The sequence below is a fragment of the Eulemur rufifrons genome, chromosome 11, assembly GCF_041146395.1.
Source record: "Eulemur rufifrons isolate Redbay chromosome 11, OSU_ERuf_1, whole genome shotgun sequence".
Lineage (NCBI taxonomy): Eukaryota > Metazoa > Chordata > Mammalia > Primates > Lemuridae > Eulemur > Eulemur rufifrons.
The window spans coordinates 7,342,078-7,358,142 of NC_090993.1; the positions used below are offsets into that span (position 1 = coordinate 7,342,078).

The following is a 16,065-nucleotide window of genomic DNA, read 5'->3' on the forward strand; positions in this document are numbered from 1 at the left end:
TATGCTGGCACCCTGGGGCGTCTTCCAGCCTCCAGAACTGTGAGCAATAACCATTTGTTGGTTAAACTGCCCAGTCTGTGTACTTTGTTACAGAATCCCAAACTGATATAGCCAAATGAGGTCTCCAACGCACCTCTTTATTGTTTAATAATAATAATGATTTTGTTAAACACCTCGTGGGGGTATTATTCCCATTTAGGAGATAAGGCTCTGAGACTCAAATGGGGTAAGTGATTTGTCAAATATGATATGTGAAGTTAGTGTCAACGCTGGTGCCTGAATCCAGGTGCCCTGATCCTTGGTGCTGTGATTCCGTTTTCTTTCCAATGATGTGTCGTCTGCTGCCCCAGGGCAGAGTGCTAGCAAGCATGGGAGAGAGGCTGGGCAAGCTTGCCCATGGTCCTGTGTGCCAGGCACAAATGTTTGTCTGTGGAGGTCACACGGAGTCCTCCAGGACTTTGAGAACATTTTGTAATACAGGTTGAGTATCACTTATCTGAAATGCTTGGGATCAGAAGTGTTTTGAATTTCAGATTTTTTTTTTGGATTTTGGAGCGTACAATGAAATATGGTGGGGATGGGACCCAAGTCGAAACAGGAAACTCATTTATGTTTCTTATATGCCTTATACACATGGCCTGAAGATAATTTTAGGCAATATGTTTAAATACTGTCGTGCATGAAACAAAGTTTTGACTGCAGCCCATCACATGAGGTCAGGTGTGGAATTTTCCACTTGTGGGATCATGTCAGTGCTCCAAAAGCTTCAGATGTTGGAGCATTTTGGAGTTCGGATTTTGCGTTAGGGATGCTCAACCTGTGTCATATACAAAAGCACTTGGAGCGATGCCAGGCACTAGCAGATGTTTCTTCATTCCTTTGCTTGTTTGTTCACTTACAAGTTTGTGCCTAGCTGAGTGTTAGGAAAGTCACTCTGTTGGTGATGTGAAGAAAGCATGGCGGGAGCAAGAGAGATTAGGCAGGAGTGACGGTGACTTGGGCTTGGCGGAAGGGCAAGTGGAAATGGAGATGTGATGGTGGAGGGAGCCTGGGCTGGGTTTTTTAATTTATTGTGAACATTTGAAGACAGTACTTCATGGTACTGCTAATAATAGCCAATCCTTCTGGACACTTACTAAGTGCCAGGCATGATGCTAAAGGCTTTGCATAGATTATCTCAGTTAATCCTCAGAAAACCTTATGACGTAGATACTGTTATTAACCCCATTTTTTGCAGATTAGGTAACTGAAGATTAGAAAGGTTAAGTCACTTGAAGGTCAGACAGCTAGAAATGGCAGAATTGAGGCACAAACCCAAATTTTCTCCTAAGCCCTATGTAATAGATCTTGACGCATCTTTACATACGTAAGCACTTAGCAGGGTGTTATTTTAGAGCATGTAACTCCAGAATTTTATTGCTCTTCAACAAAGGTTTGATTTTATAGAGCAGGGAATAAAGTATCAAGCAATGAGTCCTGTAACGTTTGAATGCTTGGCGTTAAGGAATGGGCACATTTCAGTGTTGTCCTGGAAGATACCATCAATCCAGACTCCATTGCGTATTGTCAGTGGGGTGTCTGAGCTGGCTCCAGTGGTCACTTTTGAAGAAGGTGGCACAGACTAAGAGCCCTGGTAATTACCTGGGACTTGGTCCTGGGCAGATGACCCTTTCTGGCATCCTTAGAATGGATCCTTGGTAAACTCTCTTAGTTTCTGGCTATCAGTTCCAATGCATATGGCGGGTTTGTGGAAGAGGCTCTTGCTTGACAGCCCCAGAGACACGGGTTTGCTGCGCATGGCACCTGGTCCCTGCCTTTCCTCTACCCTGGCATGTGCCTTGGGGGTGGGCCAGCCCAGGAGAAAAGTCGTGTCAAGAGGCCAACTGTGACTAGTGTTGACCTCTACCGGTGTATGGTAAAACATTTTGTTCAAAATGGCATGCTTGCTGAAAACAGTGTTTTAATTTAGAATTGAGTCTTACAGAAATGGCCTCCTTGGAAAATGGCCTGTAGAGCTGTGCTGGAGGAACATATAAAGGAATTTTTGTAATTTAGGGTAATGCCTCTAAAACATTTTCTCATCATGCATAGACAAGGATAATGTTTGCATTGCACGCTGGAGTGAGTAGTAAGTGCTCATGGCCAGAGGTGGCTGCCTGGGATCTCGGGCTGCCCTAGGGCCACCCACTGCCCCAGGGTGGAAGGGACCAAAGTCTCCGTGGCTGCACCAGCCTGGCCAGGACCCCCAGGAGGGAAGCTCTGAGGAATGGTATTTTAAAACCCAGTCCTTGCATTTCTCTAAAAATTGCTGTTTGGGAAACTTTTCAATTCTCTAGGTATTTGATGATGAAGATAAGTTCTCATTGGAGGGGATTCCAATTTCTACAGCTTATTTTTTTTTTAAAGAAAAATTATTTTATAGGGATTCTATATTTATACCTTGTCCTAGGAGACCTAAGATTATTAAACAATTCTAGCAACCCTACTGTCTAACAGAAGTGGATATGTGGTCATCACAGCATGATGGCATTTCAACATTGCTTCTGTGGCCTTGGTAACTGTCTGGCTCTATCTTGCTGGGCAATTTCTTAAAATCAACACTTGGGCACTGACTTCTTCTTCAACCAATTTTATAGTTCCCATCAAAATTAGCACGTTGTTTCTGCCAAATGATCATTATGGTTTTAAAAATAATTAATATTAAGTATCACTCTGTGTGAGGCTCATGATTATGACCACTGTATAAATACATCAGCCATCATCTCCGAGAGTCAGAGGAATAAAAGGTAGTGGGAGGCTCGTGTTGTTGGTAAAAAGAAGATTCTTACAAGCACGGTCGGAGAGATGAAAGTGCTGGCCTAGAAACTGGCAACCTTCACGTGACGTCATTAAGGAAAAGGTTGACCGGGACTGGAGCTAGGAGACACTGGGTTATCTATTTTGAGTTTCATGGCTCTTTCTTCCTCTCTCTCATCGCCTTGGGTTTCCAGCGGAGACGCTAAAACAAAGATTGGAAGACCTGGAACAAGAGAAACGCAGCCTGCACTTTCAGCTTCCTTCCAAGCAGCCGTCTCTGAGCAGCTTCCTGGGTCACCTGGCGGCCCAGGCCCAGGCCGCCTTGCACCACCGGGCCGCTCAGCAGTGAGTATCGTCCTTGCTGCCACTTTTTCCTTGTGTCTCTTCCTCCCTCTCGGCTCCCGTGTAGCAAAGAGCTGGGAGGGACTTGGCTGCCTTTTCCTGGGAAGGATCCCTTTATTGCTTGGTTGGGTGGCGGGGCTGGGGGTACCCTGCAGAGTGAGGGAGCCATGTGTGGCTCGTGCTTCCCTGGACAGAAGCCCTTGCTGCTTGACTGAGAGACCCTCTGCAAATGCAGCTGCAGCCTGGGCGTTTCGCTTCCCCTGGGAAGCCGCACTTCTAGGAAGGTGGGTACCTTTCCTCTTGTCCAGGGCAGCTCTGTCTCCTGTGATTGTGTTAAGCCTGTGAGATCCACAGACGGGTCCCCTCTGACAGAGAGATGAAAACCCAGCCTCCTCCCGACTCTACCTCCAGCTCCTCAGCAACTTTTGCTGTTTGGACCACCCAGCGCTCTGCTGGGATTGGCAATGCATAGAGAGCAATTGCTATTTCTAATCCAGTGGCTATAGGTCCTGGCCGCACACTGGAATGAACAAGAGACATTTTATTTATTTGGATATTTTTTGTTTTAAAATAGTAATGAGGGCCAGGCGCGGTGGCTCACGCCTGTAATCCCAGCACTCTGGGAGGCCGAGGCAGGTAGATCGTTTGAGCTCAGGAGTTCGAGACCAGCCTGAGCAAGAGCGAGACCCCATCTCTACTAAAAATAGAAAGAAATTATATGGACAGCTAAAAATATATATAGAAAAAATTAGCCAGGCATGGTGGTGCATGCCTGTAGTCCCAGCTACTCAGGAGGCTGAGGCAGGAGGATCGCTTGAGCCCAGGAGTTTGAGGTTGCTGTGAGCTAGGCTGACACCACAGCACTCTAGCCAGGGCAACAAAGTGAGTCTCTGTCTCAAAAAAATAAAAAAGTAAAAAATAAAATAGTAATGAGGTACAAGTGTTTTTGTCACATGGATGAACTGTATAATGCTGAAGCCAGGGCTTTAGTGTGCCTGTCACCAGAGTAGTGTACATTGTACCTGATAGGTGTATTTTTATCCCTCTCCCCACTCCCACCCTCCCCTGTTCTTAGTTTCCAATGTCCTTTACACCACTGTGAGATCACATATACCCGCCATTTAGCTCCCACTTATTAGGGAGAACATGTGGTGTTTGTTTTTCCATTCCTGAGGTACTTCACTTAGGATAATGTTCTCCAGTTCCATCCAAGTTGCTGCCAAAGACATTATTTCATTCCTTTTTATGGCTGAGTAGTACTCCGTGGTATATATATGACATATTTTCTTTATCAACTCATGAATTAATAGGCACTTAGGGTGGTTCTATATCTTTGCAGTTGTGAATTGTGCTGTAACAAATATTCGGGTGCAGGTGTCTTTTTGATAAAATGACTTCTTTTCCTTTGGGTGAATACCCAGTGGTGGGATTGCTGGATCAAACGGTAGGTCTACTTTTAGTTCTTTGAGGAATCTCCATGCTGTTTTCCATAGAGGTTGTACTAATTTGCAGTCCTACCAACAGTGTATAAGCGTTCCTTTTTCACTGCATCCATGCCAACATCTATTGCTTTTTGATTTTTTTAATAATGGCCATTTTGATAGGGGTAAGCTTACCAGCTTACCCTTATCTCATTGTGGTTTTAATTTGCATTTCTCTGATGATTAGTGACGTTAAGCATTTTTTCATGTTTCTTGTCCTTTTGTCTGTCTTATTTTGAAAAACCTCTTGTTATGTCTTTTGCCCACTTTTTAATGGGGTTATTTTTTTTTTTGTGCTGATTTTTTTGGTTCTTTGTAGATTCTGGTTATTGGTCCTTTGTCAGAAGTATAATTTGCAAATATTTTCTCCCATTCTGTAGGTTGTATATTTACTCTATTGATTATTTTCCTTGCTGTGCAGAAACTTTTTAATTTAAGCCCAATTTATTTATTTTCAGGGCTGTGGTATTTGCCATTTGGGGCTTAGTCATAAATTCTTCACCTAGGCTGATGTCTAGAAGAGTTATTCCTACGTTTTCTTCTAGAATTTTTATGGTTTCAGGTCTTTTTTTTCAGGCAGAGTGCAGTGGCATCATCATAGCTCACTGCAACCTCAAACTCCTGGGCTTAAGCGATCCTCCTGCCTCAGCCTCCCGAGTAGCTGGGACTACAGGCATGTGCCACCATGCCCTGCTAATTTTTTCTATTTTTGATGGAGACGGGGTCTCACTCTTGCTCAGGCTGGTCTCAAATTTCTGACCCCAAGTTATTCTCCTGCCTTGGCCTTCCAGAGTGCTAGGATTATAGCTGTGAGCCACCAGCCCTGCCTGGTTCATGTCTTACATTTAAGTCTTTAATCCATGTTGAGTTAATTTTTGTCATTTATTAATTTATTATTTTTTGAGTTAATTTTTGTATATGGTGAGCAATAGAGATCCAGTTTCACTCTTCTGCATATGGCTATCCAATTTTCCCAGCAACATTTATTGAATAGGGCATCCTTTCACCGGTGTATTATTTTTTTTTTTTTTGTCTGCTTTGTTGAAAATCAGTTGGTTGTAGCTATATGATTTTATTTCTGGTTTCTCTATTCTTTTCCATTGGCCTATGTCTCCCTACTTTATCCCAGTACCATGCTGTTTGGGTTACTATAATTTTGTGGTGTAATTTGAAGTCAGGTAATGTGATGCCACGAGATTTGTTCTTTTTGTGTAAGATTGCTTTGGATATTTGGGCATTTTCAGTTCCACATAAAGATTTTTTTTTTTATAGCTATGTGAAAAATGGCATTGGTATTTTGATGGAAATTGTGTTCAATCTGTAAATCACTGTGGGCAGTACGGACATTTTAACAATGTTGCTGCGCTGTGCTCCTCTCTTACGTCTGGGCTGGCAAAGGCTTCTGCATTATTGTCTCTTTAGCCCTTCGTGCAATTTGGGTGGAGAGCGATGCTTTTGTTACGGTCTCAGCTGAGTTTCTCATAGAACTTGATTAAAATAAAACCAGTGTCATGTATTCTGAATTATATTAGGTTATTCCCCAGGACATTTCTTATATTTGACTGTTTGAAACCTATCAAAATAGCTATTTTATATGCTCCCTATAAAAGTATAGGTCTTTATTAAACATTTATCAAGCCAATATTAACTGTTGGCTAGCTTTATGAGCCATGATCCTCTCTCTTTTCCTCACAGGAGTTACCTGTATACTGTGTGTTTATGTCCCATTCACGTCTTTTTTTTTTTTTTTTTTTTTGAGGGTATGATAAAACTTTTATTTTCTTATTCTTTTGTTTCAAAACACAACAGTCTGTTCTAACAAAATATTTTTTTCAAAATAACAACTGGTCCTCGTCCACTTTGCCACAGATGCAAAGATCATGTCATGCTCAGTGGTCCCCATTGCTTTTAGGGTAAAATTCATGCTGCTTAGCATGACGTTCAAGGCCTTCACGGTCCAGCCCCCGCCCAGCTCTCCAGCCGCCCGAATGTGATTGGCCGTCACCAGCACCTGCACCTACAACGCACACATGCTGATGTATTAGAAGCCACCTCAGTGTTTCTGGATTCTGTGATCTTGCACATGCCCCATTGCCGTTGCCAACCGTTGCTCATTCTTCAAGACTTAGTGAAGCCACCATCCTCACAAAGCTCTGCCCATCAGCCACGCTGCCTCCCTCTGGCATTATAGAGCACCTGGAATTACTGCACCTGTCTTAGGTCTTTAACAAATCTGTTTCCTTGAGTGTCTGTTTACTCTGACAGATGAAAAGCTCGTTGAGGACAAAACTGTATTATATTTGTCTTTTTATTCCTAGAGACTAGAACAGTGGCTGACCCATGATAAGTATTAAATACTCATTGAGTGAGTGTAGCACATATGTATGTGTATCTATATATAGGTTCGCAAACATATATGGGGATATCCATTAAGAGAGAGAGAGAGAGATCAATCACTTTAGCTGGCGCAGTTGCGCTGGAGGAAATGGTTCTTCAGATTTGCCTGTGAAACTCCCAGCAAGAAGGAGTCGTGCCGTATCTTGACGGAACCCTGGACTGGGGGTCAGGAAGCCTCTCTGGTCCTGTCTCGTCCACTAACCAGCTGTACATAGCTTGATGTAGCTCCTAATCTCGCCACACTTCTCTCCCTCATCAGAGAACCAGGGGGTTGAATTAGATCACCACTTTCCAAACTTCAGCTACTTATGTAATATCCTGGCTTTTCTTTTTACCAAATCTACCTGTCCCGTTATTGCCATAACCAGAAAATCATGATTCGAAGTCAGCTTCTTTCTGACATTTTTCTAATGCACATTAACACAATTACATAGTTATTAATAATTTTTAAAAAATGATCTTTCAGCGTGCCGACTACCCACCTGGCCTGTGGCATTTGTCATCAGGTGGATTACAGGACTTGCAGGCTCCCCGCGTGAGGAGCTGCAGTTTTCGCAGTGGCCGCCAGGGGGACGTGGCGCCACGCAGGCGCCCACCCGCCCGCAGCCTGGACAGAAATGGTCTCAGCCTCTCTCTTAGTCCAGGGGGAAACAGAGTATTTGCAAATGATAAAAATAGTTGTAGCAACACGGAAGGATTTCAATCCTAATGAATAACACGAATCAGTGCCTCTTAACCTTTTGGGGATCAAGTATTTCTTGGAGAAGCTGATGCAAGCCATGGACTTCTTCCTTCTCGAAACCACGTGTACACACATGTGTACAAACCATGGGGCTCAGCTTCTGGAGACTCACAGATCTTCTGAATTATCCACTCACTCCTTAGCACGTCTTTGGATCCCAGATTAGGAAAGTCTAGTTTAGACTAAGATTCAAGGACATGTAAACACTTGAGTACAATCAGGCACTTGACTTTTTATTATTTGTATTGTCACTTTGTTCTTAAAAATCAGCGTTTCATTCAACTTTTTAATAAGCATGGTTTAATTCTCTGAACGTGTGTCGAGTGGCACCCTGGATCACTCTAGATTTGTTCAGGTTCTGCCAGCAGCCGGGAGAGTTTTAACTACCTTCAGGGCTTCATTGGGCTCCTCTATTGTGGATATTGGTACCCAGATTGTTTGGCCCTCCTCTGTGTGGGTTTCCTGGCCTAATGGGTGTGATTGTTGGGGGGATGACTTTTGTGACGTTCATTTGATTCACGGGACGCTCATGTATCTTTGGCACAAAAATGGTGGGCACTCAGGCCACCCCATGACAGACCCTCTGCTCCCTACCATGTGGCTTCCATTCCCTCATCCCTGCTCGAGGGGGCAGCAACGCGTCAGAAGTGTGTTGCTCAAGCAGCTTTTGCAGCAGACACTGTGGACGCTTGTGTCCCAGGCCCCTGGCTTCCCGCTGATGTCCTGCACAGCGGGGGACAGTGCTTACGGGGTGCCCCACTCAGGCACCCAGCAGCTTTATCAGGGTTCTCTGCAGCAGGGGTCTAAAACATAAGGGTGGGGGGTGGATGGTGCCCTTGAAGGTAACCCTTGAAGAATGTCCCTGCCTCCTCAGCCTCTAGGGGGACAGTTCTGAGACATGCTCCACACATTTTTTCCCCCTAGAAGGTTCCTAGTGGGATTGGGACCCATTTGCCCATGTAGTGATTGCCTCAATAATGCACCTCTTCTTGATTTTGCCTCCTTCTCACTCCCTCACTCCAGTTTCTCGGGAATCACTTCTCCAAAAATCAACCTGCATTCAAGATCCTTGTCTCCGGCTCTTCTGTTAGGAGAACCCAACTCCAGACAGATATCCGTGTTGGAGAATTAGACGCCTGTCTTCCTTCCTGCAGGGCACCCCCAGTCTTTAGGAGTGAGTCCGCTGGACTTTTTCCTCTTGGTTTGAGTCAGGGGATTCACTCCCTCGCTGCTCCCAGGAGACGAGGAGGGAAACACATCTCTCAGGAAGACCCCATTGCCTACACGGCCAGGGGTTGGGTGGGTGTTGAGAGCGGTGGCTGGTTGTGGCAGTGTACCGCTCGTGTAGCTCCTGGAGTGGGGCCCGCCACGTCCTCATTTGAGATTTAGAATGTGGAGGACATTTAAGCCAGTGTCCTTCAGCTTTAGTTTCTAATTCTGGAGCAAAAGGAAAAATTACCCCTCAATGTGCTGCCATAGCAAAGATCAGCACACAACAGAGAGGCTGTATCTTGCACGCAATCAAAGGCAAGTTATTTTTTCTTTCTTCCTAAGAGAGGGGGTTGGCCTACTATTTCACATTTTCCTGATAATTTTTTTTCTCAATAATGCTTTGCAGTTTTTCTGACTATACATCCTGTGTGTTTTCCATTGGCTCTTCACTAATACGTGTATTAACACTGGTCACTTCTCTAAGCTAAATTGTGTGCACATGTGTGCGTGCAAGCTGGTTTTTGTTTATCGAAGACGTTTTCCCAATGGATAACTTAAAACACAAGCAAACAAAATACAACCAAGTTTAAAACAAAGGTACGCAATGGCTTTCCAGGGGCGCTCATCAAGACAGAGCTCTGGGAGTTCGAGACCAGCCTGAGCAAGAGCAAGACCCCATCTCTACTAAAAATAGAAAGGAATTATATGGACAGCTAAAAAAATATATATATATATATATATATACATAGAAAAATTAGCCGGGCATGGTGGCGCATGCCTCTAGTCCCAGCTACTCGGGAGGCTGAGGCAGGAGGATCGCTTGAGCCCAGGAGTTTGAGGTTGCTGTGAGCTAGGCTGATTGCACAGCACTCTAGCCCGGGCAGCAGAGTGACACTCTGTCTCAAAAAAAAAAAAAGAAAAGACAGAGCTCGGGTTTGCCTGTCCAACTCCTTCCTGCTTGCGTCTCTCCTGTGAGGTGGGAACAGAGAAGATGAAGGTTGTGTCACGTCATGATACTTCCGGACTGAGCACCTCCTCTGACTAGGTCCTCCTCGATTCCCTTCGAAGCATGTGGTTCTTTATTTCCCTTTGGTTGCGACGTAGGGACCATGGCAGGATTCAATGGCGATCAGCTCACAGACTGGAATCCATACACACTGTGTGAGAGCAGAAAATAACTGTTAGAGACACATATTACCAAGGATATAAAGCAAGATGGCTATGATAAGGCGTAAAAATTCATCATTATTACCACAGTACAAGGATATGTTTCTGAACCCTGAATTAGAGCTGGAGATGGGGAACAGAAAGGGCTACTAGTGTGCCACGTGTCTTGCGCCCAGGAGACCGACTCCGGACCCGTTGTCTTGGCCGCAGGAAGGGACGGGAGAAAGGAAAATAAGACAAGAATACGTTGAGATTCGCACACAGCGGACTCCTCAGAACGTGTTTTGGGACTAGTGGATTATAAATAAAAGCTTCCAAATGAAGTTCCCCCGTGCCATCCTCTTCATTCAAGTTCAGCTGACGTCTGTCCTCGGGCCAGTGGCATCAGGAATAACTGTCATAAACCAAACAAATATTCACGTGTCTCTCTTGGAAGGTGGTCATTTCTAGGAGTGGGATAAGACCGTGTAACACAATGAAGATCAGTTTCCTCAGGAATATGTCTTCCACTCCGTGATCCTCATGTTTTAGACCCAAATCTTACATGTACGGAAGAACGGCAAAGTTACCTGTTGTCCCTGGAAATTTTTCAATATTCTCTGGTGCTTTCAGAGTAGGCCTTGGTGATTTATGACATTGTCTGTTGGATGAGGAAGCTATTTCTAGCTACTCCCGTGGTCCTATGACTGGCCCAAACCGCTTCTGCAGAACCATCCGCCGAAGAGGGAGAGGTGGAAACACACAAGTCCTATGACATACGTTTGATAGAATAGTCATCAACAGGGGGCTGCAATGAGCAGTGTTATTCGCGAGGGCCATGCTCAACTCTTGTTGCCAGAAACAGTCGTCTGGACTGGGTGGCACTCCCTCTGGGCCTCATTTTTCTAACGGTAACTAGGAGATCATTGGCCCCAATAATTTTGGTGCTTTCTGAGACTATAATGATTCCAGCAGTGGCACAAAACAGCATTTTTTCTGGCATTATGGGGACTGACCCCATTAGGGTCCGAGAAAGGGACCTTCTGTGTTATCCGTGAGGCTGCAGGAACCACAGCACGGCCGTGGGCAGATCCGGGGCAGGGTATCCTCCCAGACCAATTGCTTGGCCTCCTCCACCCCGGCACATTCTTCCTCACAAAGGCTTGGGCAGGCAGCCCACTGGGCAAAGCCAAGGGCACTGGAAGGCCCTGGGGCCCGGGTGCTGGGCTGGGGACGAGCCGGCAGTATAGATCCATCACAGGCGCACATTCGTCAGCGACCTGGCGTGGGAGCCACTGACACCCAGGTGGTTGCTTTATTATTTTTCAGTGTTACTGAAATATGTGCTCACATCAGTCACACTGTGAATGTTACAGCAATGGAATGAAAAATGTTTTCCTGTGCAATTGGGAGTTAAATTTTTCCCTGTGGCGTAAGTTCTTATTTCACAAATGGGTTTTATCCTTCTTTAGATTACTGCTAGAAAGGACAGGAGAGTAGAAGGGCCGAGATTTTTCCAGTACCAGGAAGGCCCAGATGGGGACCTGCATGGAACCCTGGGCCTGAGAGCGGCGTCTTAGACATCCGAGTCCTAGCTGGCACCGAGTGCTGTGCCAACGGTCTACGCTGCGTGTTTTTAATTCTTGCCCCTGAGGGATTTGCTCATTTCACATACTGATTAGTTTGTAGCAGCGACGCTAATTTGCACTGACGTTAGGGATTCCACATTGAGAATTATTAGATAGAAAGGGAACAATATTGTCGAAGGGAGAGGGAGCATGACTCAGAGGACTGCAGATTCGAGAGACAGAAGCCTGTCCCTTGCTTCATTACTGAGTGACGGTGTGTCCTGGGGCCATCACTCAGCCGGCTGTGGATCCCTTTCTGCTCCTGGAGTAAGGATAGGAGAGACAGCCGGGGAGTTTTGGTTGTTCGCCGGGGCTTTTCCTATGGATTAAGTAATGAATGTGATGAACGGTACTATAGAGCTCTGTAGCTCTTCTGTAGCTAATTTTCAATTCTGTGTTGATTTCTTTCAATAACTCCCATCCCAACCCAGATGGTATCTATTTAGGAAATTCAGGGAACTCTTAATATTAGCATAAGCAGAGCGAATTGGGAAATAAATTAGTGCAAAGAAATGATCTAATGCAATAGAAAAGTGAATATAAACGACTTCTGGATTTTCTAGGCCACAGACTCATTAAATCAGAACAAATATTTGCTAGGCCCCTCCCTGGTGCGGAGCACTGGGGACGTCACCGTCACCATGAGATGAGCTCAGTCCCTTTGCTCCCTGGGCTCAGGGTCAAGAACAGGAGACGGTGCACGGGAGGAAGTACGTGCCGCTCCCGCAGACGTCAGTAGCTGGGGATAGTTTAGTTCCAGAGGCTTCCTCTTCTTGGACGTATTTCATCTTTAATCTCTGCTCCCCTGTGGAGGAGCTGTGTCCACTGGACACGGGCACAGTGTTCATTTTCTCGATGCAAACGTTGCGGTGTGGGGAGGCCAAGAGGAAACTCCCCGAGGACACAGGTGCTCCGTCTCTGTCCCCAAATGGTCCCTCCCGTCCCCAAACGGTCCCAGTGGGAGGGTGGGGTCTGCATGCAGTCGGTGCCCCGCGGTCATTTGTTGAACAAATTTAACCCCTATAATCGGCTACGTAGGGAAGGCATGCTCGTTATGATCATGGTCAGCATTCTCATTTTAAGGCAAGGTTCAGAGAGATTGGGTAAGTCAGGGACACCCGGCTAGGAAAAGGCAGAAGCGAGGCCCAAACGCTGGCCTTCGCCTCCATGGGCTGATTGCTCGCCAAACAGCTGGGAGGGGGCTCAGTGAAGGGGCGTCGCGGGTCGTGGCTGGAAGCTGGGGAACCAAGTTGCTGATCTTGCTGAGAACCTTCGGCGTACGGTGCCTGTGTGACCATGGGCAGGTCACCTGACCTCCCTGCGACTCCGTTTCCTCATCAGCAAAACTGCAATAACAACACCTTCATCCTAGGTCTGCAGTGAGAAGCGAGTGAGATAAAAGAGTACCATATATTCTCAGTTCATAGCAGTTTACTTTCTTATTATCAGTTTACGCATATTTTTACTGCTACTGTTACCATTTGCCTTTAAGCACACGGAGCAGAAAATACGTTTCTACATTGCATCGTATGTTACAGTAAGTGAGTGACTTGCAAGATTATTCAGAGAATCTGAATCTGTGTCAGGAACAGGAATAAAAGTGAGGTTCCTTTCTCCAGAGCTACCATTTTCTGTCTTAGAAATGCTGAGGTGACATATTTTGTAGTATTGTTTCTAAAAATATTCGGGGTTGCTTCCTTGCAGCAAGGTTGGTTGGGTCGCTTACTTTGTAAGTGCCAATGTTGAGATTCAGGAAGTGGGAGAATCACCCCAGCCTTGAAAGTCTTCGGTAATTGGGGCCGGGCACGGTGGCTCACACCTGTAATCCCAGCAGTTTGGGAGGCCGAGGCAGAAGGATTGCTTGAGGTCAGGAGTTTGAGACCAGGCTGAGCAAGAGTGAGACCCCCTCCCCTGCCCCCGCAACCCCTCGTCTCTACTAAAAACAGAAAAATTAGCTGGGTGTGGTGATGTGCGCCCGAAGTCCTAGCTACTGGGGAGGCTGAGGCAGGAGGATTGCTTGAGCCCAGGAGTTTGAGGTTGCTGTGAGCTATGATGATGCGACTTCACTCTAGCTTAGGCAACAGAGCAAGACTCTGTCTCCAAAAAAAAAAAAAAGTCTTCAGTAATTGGTCTGTTTTTGGATTGAGCATTCCCCCATTGCCTTGTAATTTTTCTGTTGATACATTTGTCTCCCCTGCTCCCTGGAAGAACCAAGTTCAGTTTACTGTTCTGTCCCCGGCACGTACTAGGAGGGCTTAGTAATGTTTTTTCTTTTTCTGAATGAATGAATGACATGGGGCAAGACTGAAAGGAGATGAACATAACACCACACATATTGGGATCATTTTCTTTTCTAAGAAACGCAGAGGTGGTGAGACCCCATGTGTACATACAAATAAGAACATGCAGCTTCATGCTTGTCCCTGAGCCCCGAAGTAAGGACAAATGTGGAAGACAAGATCTAGCCGTGTGGAAGGAGAGTACACGGAAGGCGGCAAAGGTTTAATTTGGCCTTTTTTGGGCACTGCGTTTATGCCTCAAAGTGTAGAAGCTACAGATACCTGCTCCTCTGCAAGGGAGAGTGGCTTCGACGATGAACGTATTGATGGGATTTATTTAAAACACAGCCACGTCCAAGAGCCACAGGACAGGTTGGCTGTGTTGGAGTATTTAAGTCACTAGTGCAGCTGCTTGGTGTATGTGGTGGAAAACATTTTTTTATTATAGTTATGAAAATAAGACATGCTCACTCACTATAGAAACCTCAGAAAAGATTGACTGAAAGAAGTAATCCCACCACCCAGAGATAAGAACCGATGGCATTTTGGTGGATATTTTTCTGTCTTTTGTTTTATAAATGTATCATTTTTAGGTGTACATTATACAGACTGCCGTAAAACCTGCTTTAGAAAAAATAGCAATAAACGGTGAACATTTTCCATGGCGATACATCTTGTGTGACCTACTTTTGGTGGCTGCTTGGCCTTCCTTGGGGGCCGTGCCGTGGTTTACTGCACTGACCCTGATGTTGGGGTACAATGACTGTGATGTCAGTTTGGGCTACTAAGAGAAAATGGAATATTCTGGTAGCTGATCTTTGTGTACATCTACGATTATTTCCATATAGTTGAATTCTTAGAAGTGAGAATGTGGGACCCAAAGTTATATTAAAGTTTAACTCTTATTCCCTGTTCTCACCAACGAATTATGGTTTGTGCAAACCTTTGCCAGTTTGTTAGGTGAAACATGACATTTTATGTTGTTTGGATTTGCATTTAAAGCCATTTTTGGTGATAAACATTTTCCTCAACGTTCTACCCTTTGTAATTCCTTTTTTGGAATTTCTGATCGGTGCACTTGTCTTTTCCTTCTTGATTTAATAGAAATCTTTCTAAATTAGCAATATTATGCCTTTTTCTGGCATATATGCGGCAATATTTTTTCCCAACTTGTCTTTTACCTTTTAGTTTTAGTTGATGGTGTTTTCTTAGCTTCTTAAATTGCTGACCTAGTTCTGCTTAGGGGAAACTTTTTTTTTCTGCTCACCTGTACTGAGTTAGAAATTGAACATTTTAAGGATGAGTTTGTGGTTCTTTGATGAGAAATACAGACCAGACTTCTATAAAGGCAGGTGACCAGCGTAAGGCTCAAGGGTGTGCCCACATTTTCACCAGCATGGCAGTCACCAAATATGTCACCTCCAGCCGGAGCAAGAGCAGGAGCCAAGCAGGTTTCCAGTGGTTTCGACTGTCCCTTAGCAAAACTTTCTGAGGAGCTCTGACCGAAGCACCTGCAAGGCAGTCACACTTGCTTTGAATCTCCATCAGCTCTAGAACTTGGCCCTGTTCGGACGGTCCCAGGCAGTGCGGTCTAATAAAATATAATGCGAGCCACAGACATGATTTTAAATGCTCTAGCTAAGCCACATGAAAAAAATTAAGAAGAAATAGGTGAAATTCATTTTAATAATACATTAAATTCATCCCAGTATATCTAAAATATTATTTCAATATGTATTGAACTTAAAAATATTACTAGTGAGTTATTTTGCACTCTCTTTGTACTAACTTTAAAAAATCTAGTGTGTGTTTTGTACTTTTGGCATATTTTAATTTGGGCTAAGCACACGTCACATGTGGCCCAGGGCTACTGTAGGGGACAGTGCAGGTCTATTAACAGAAATTTGGCTATGGGCAAAAGCAAAGGTCCCAGCAGATTGTCATTAAAGCAGAAACTGACATAGGGACCTCCTCCTAAGGATGGGTAGATACCTCCTAAGGATGGGAATGGCTGGGGACTGCTCAGTGAAATGTCTTACTCT

The 16,065-nt window shown here is 45.0% G+C and overlaps 1 protein-coding gene across 5 annotated transcripts in view; it reads left to right on the forward strand.

Moving 5' to 3' along the window:
- DISC1 (DISC1 scaffold protein) overlaps positions 1 to 16,065 on the forward strand; it is a 207,996-nt gene that overhangs the window by 34,685 nt on the left and 157,246 nt on the right. For 4 of the 5 annotated variants that reach the window (XM_069484684.1, XM_069484685.1, XM_069484686.1 and 1 more), the window contains exon 3: positions 2,991 to 3,141. In XM_069484684.1, coding sequence (XP_069340785.1) covers positions 2,991 to 3,141 — 151 coding nt within the window. Of the gene's footprint in view, positions 1 to 2,990; positions 3,142 to 16,065 lie in introns of those variants that run through there. The other variant, XM_069484689.1, reaches the window with a different exon arrangement.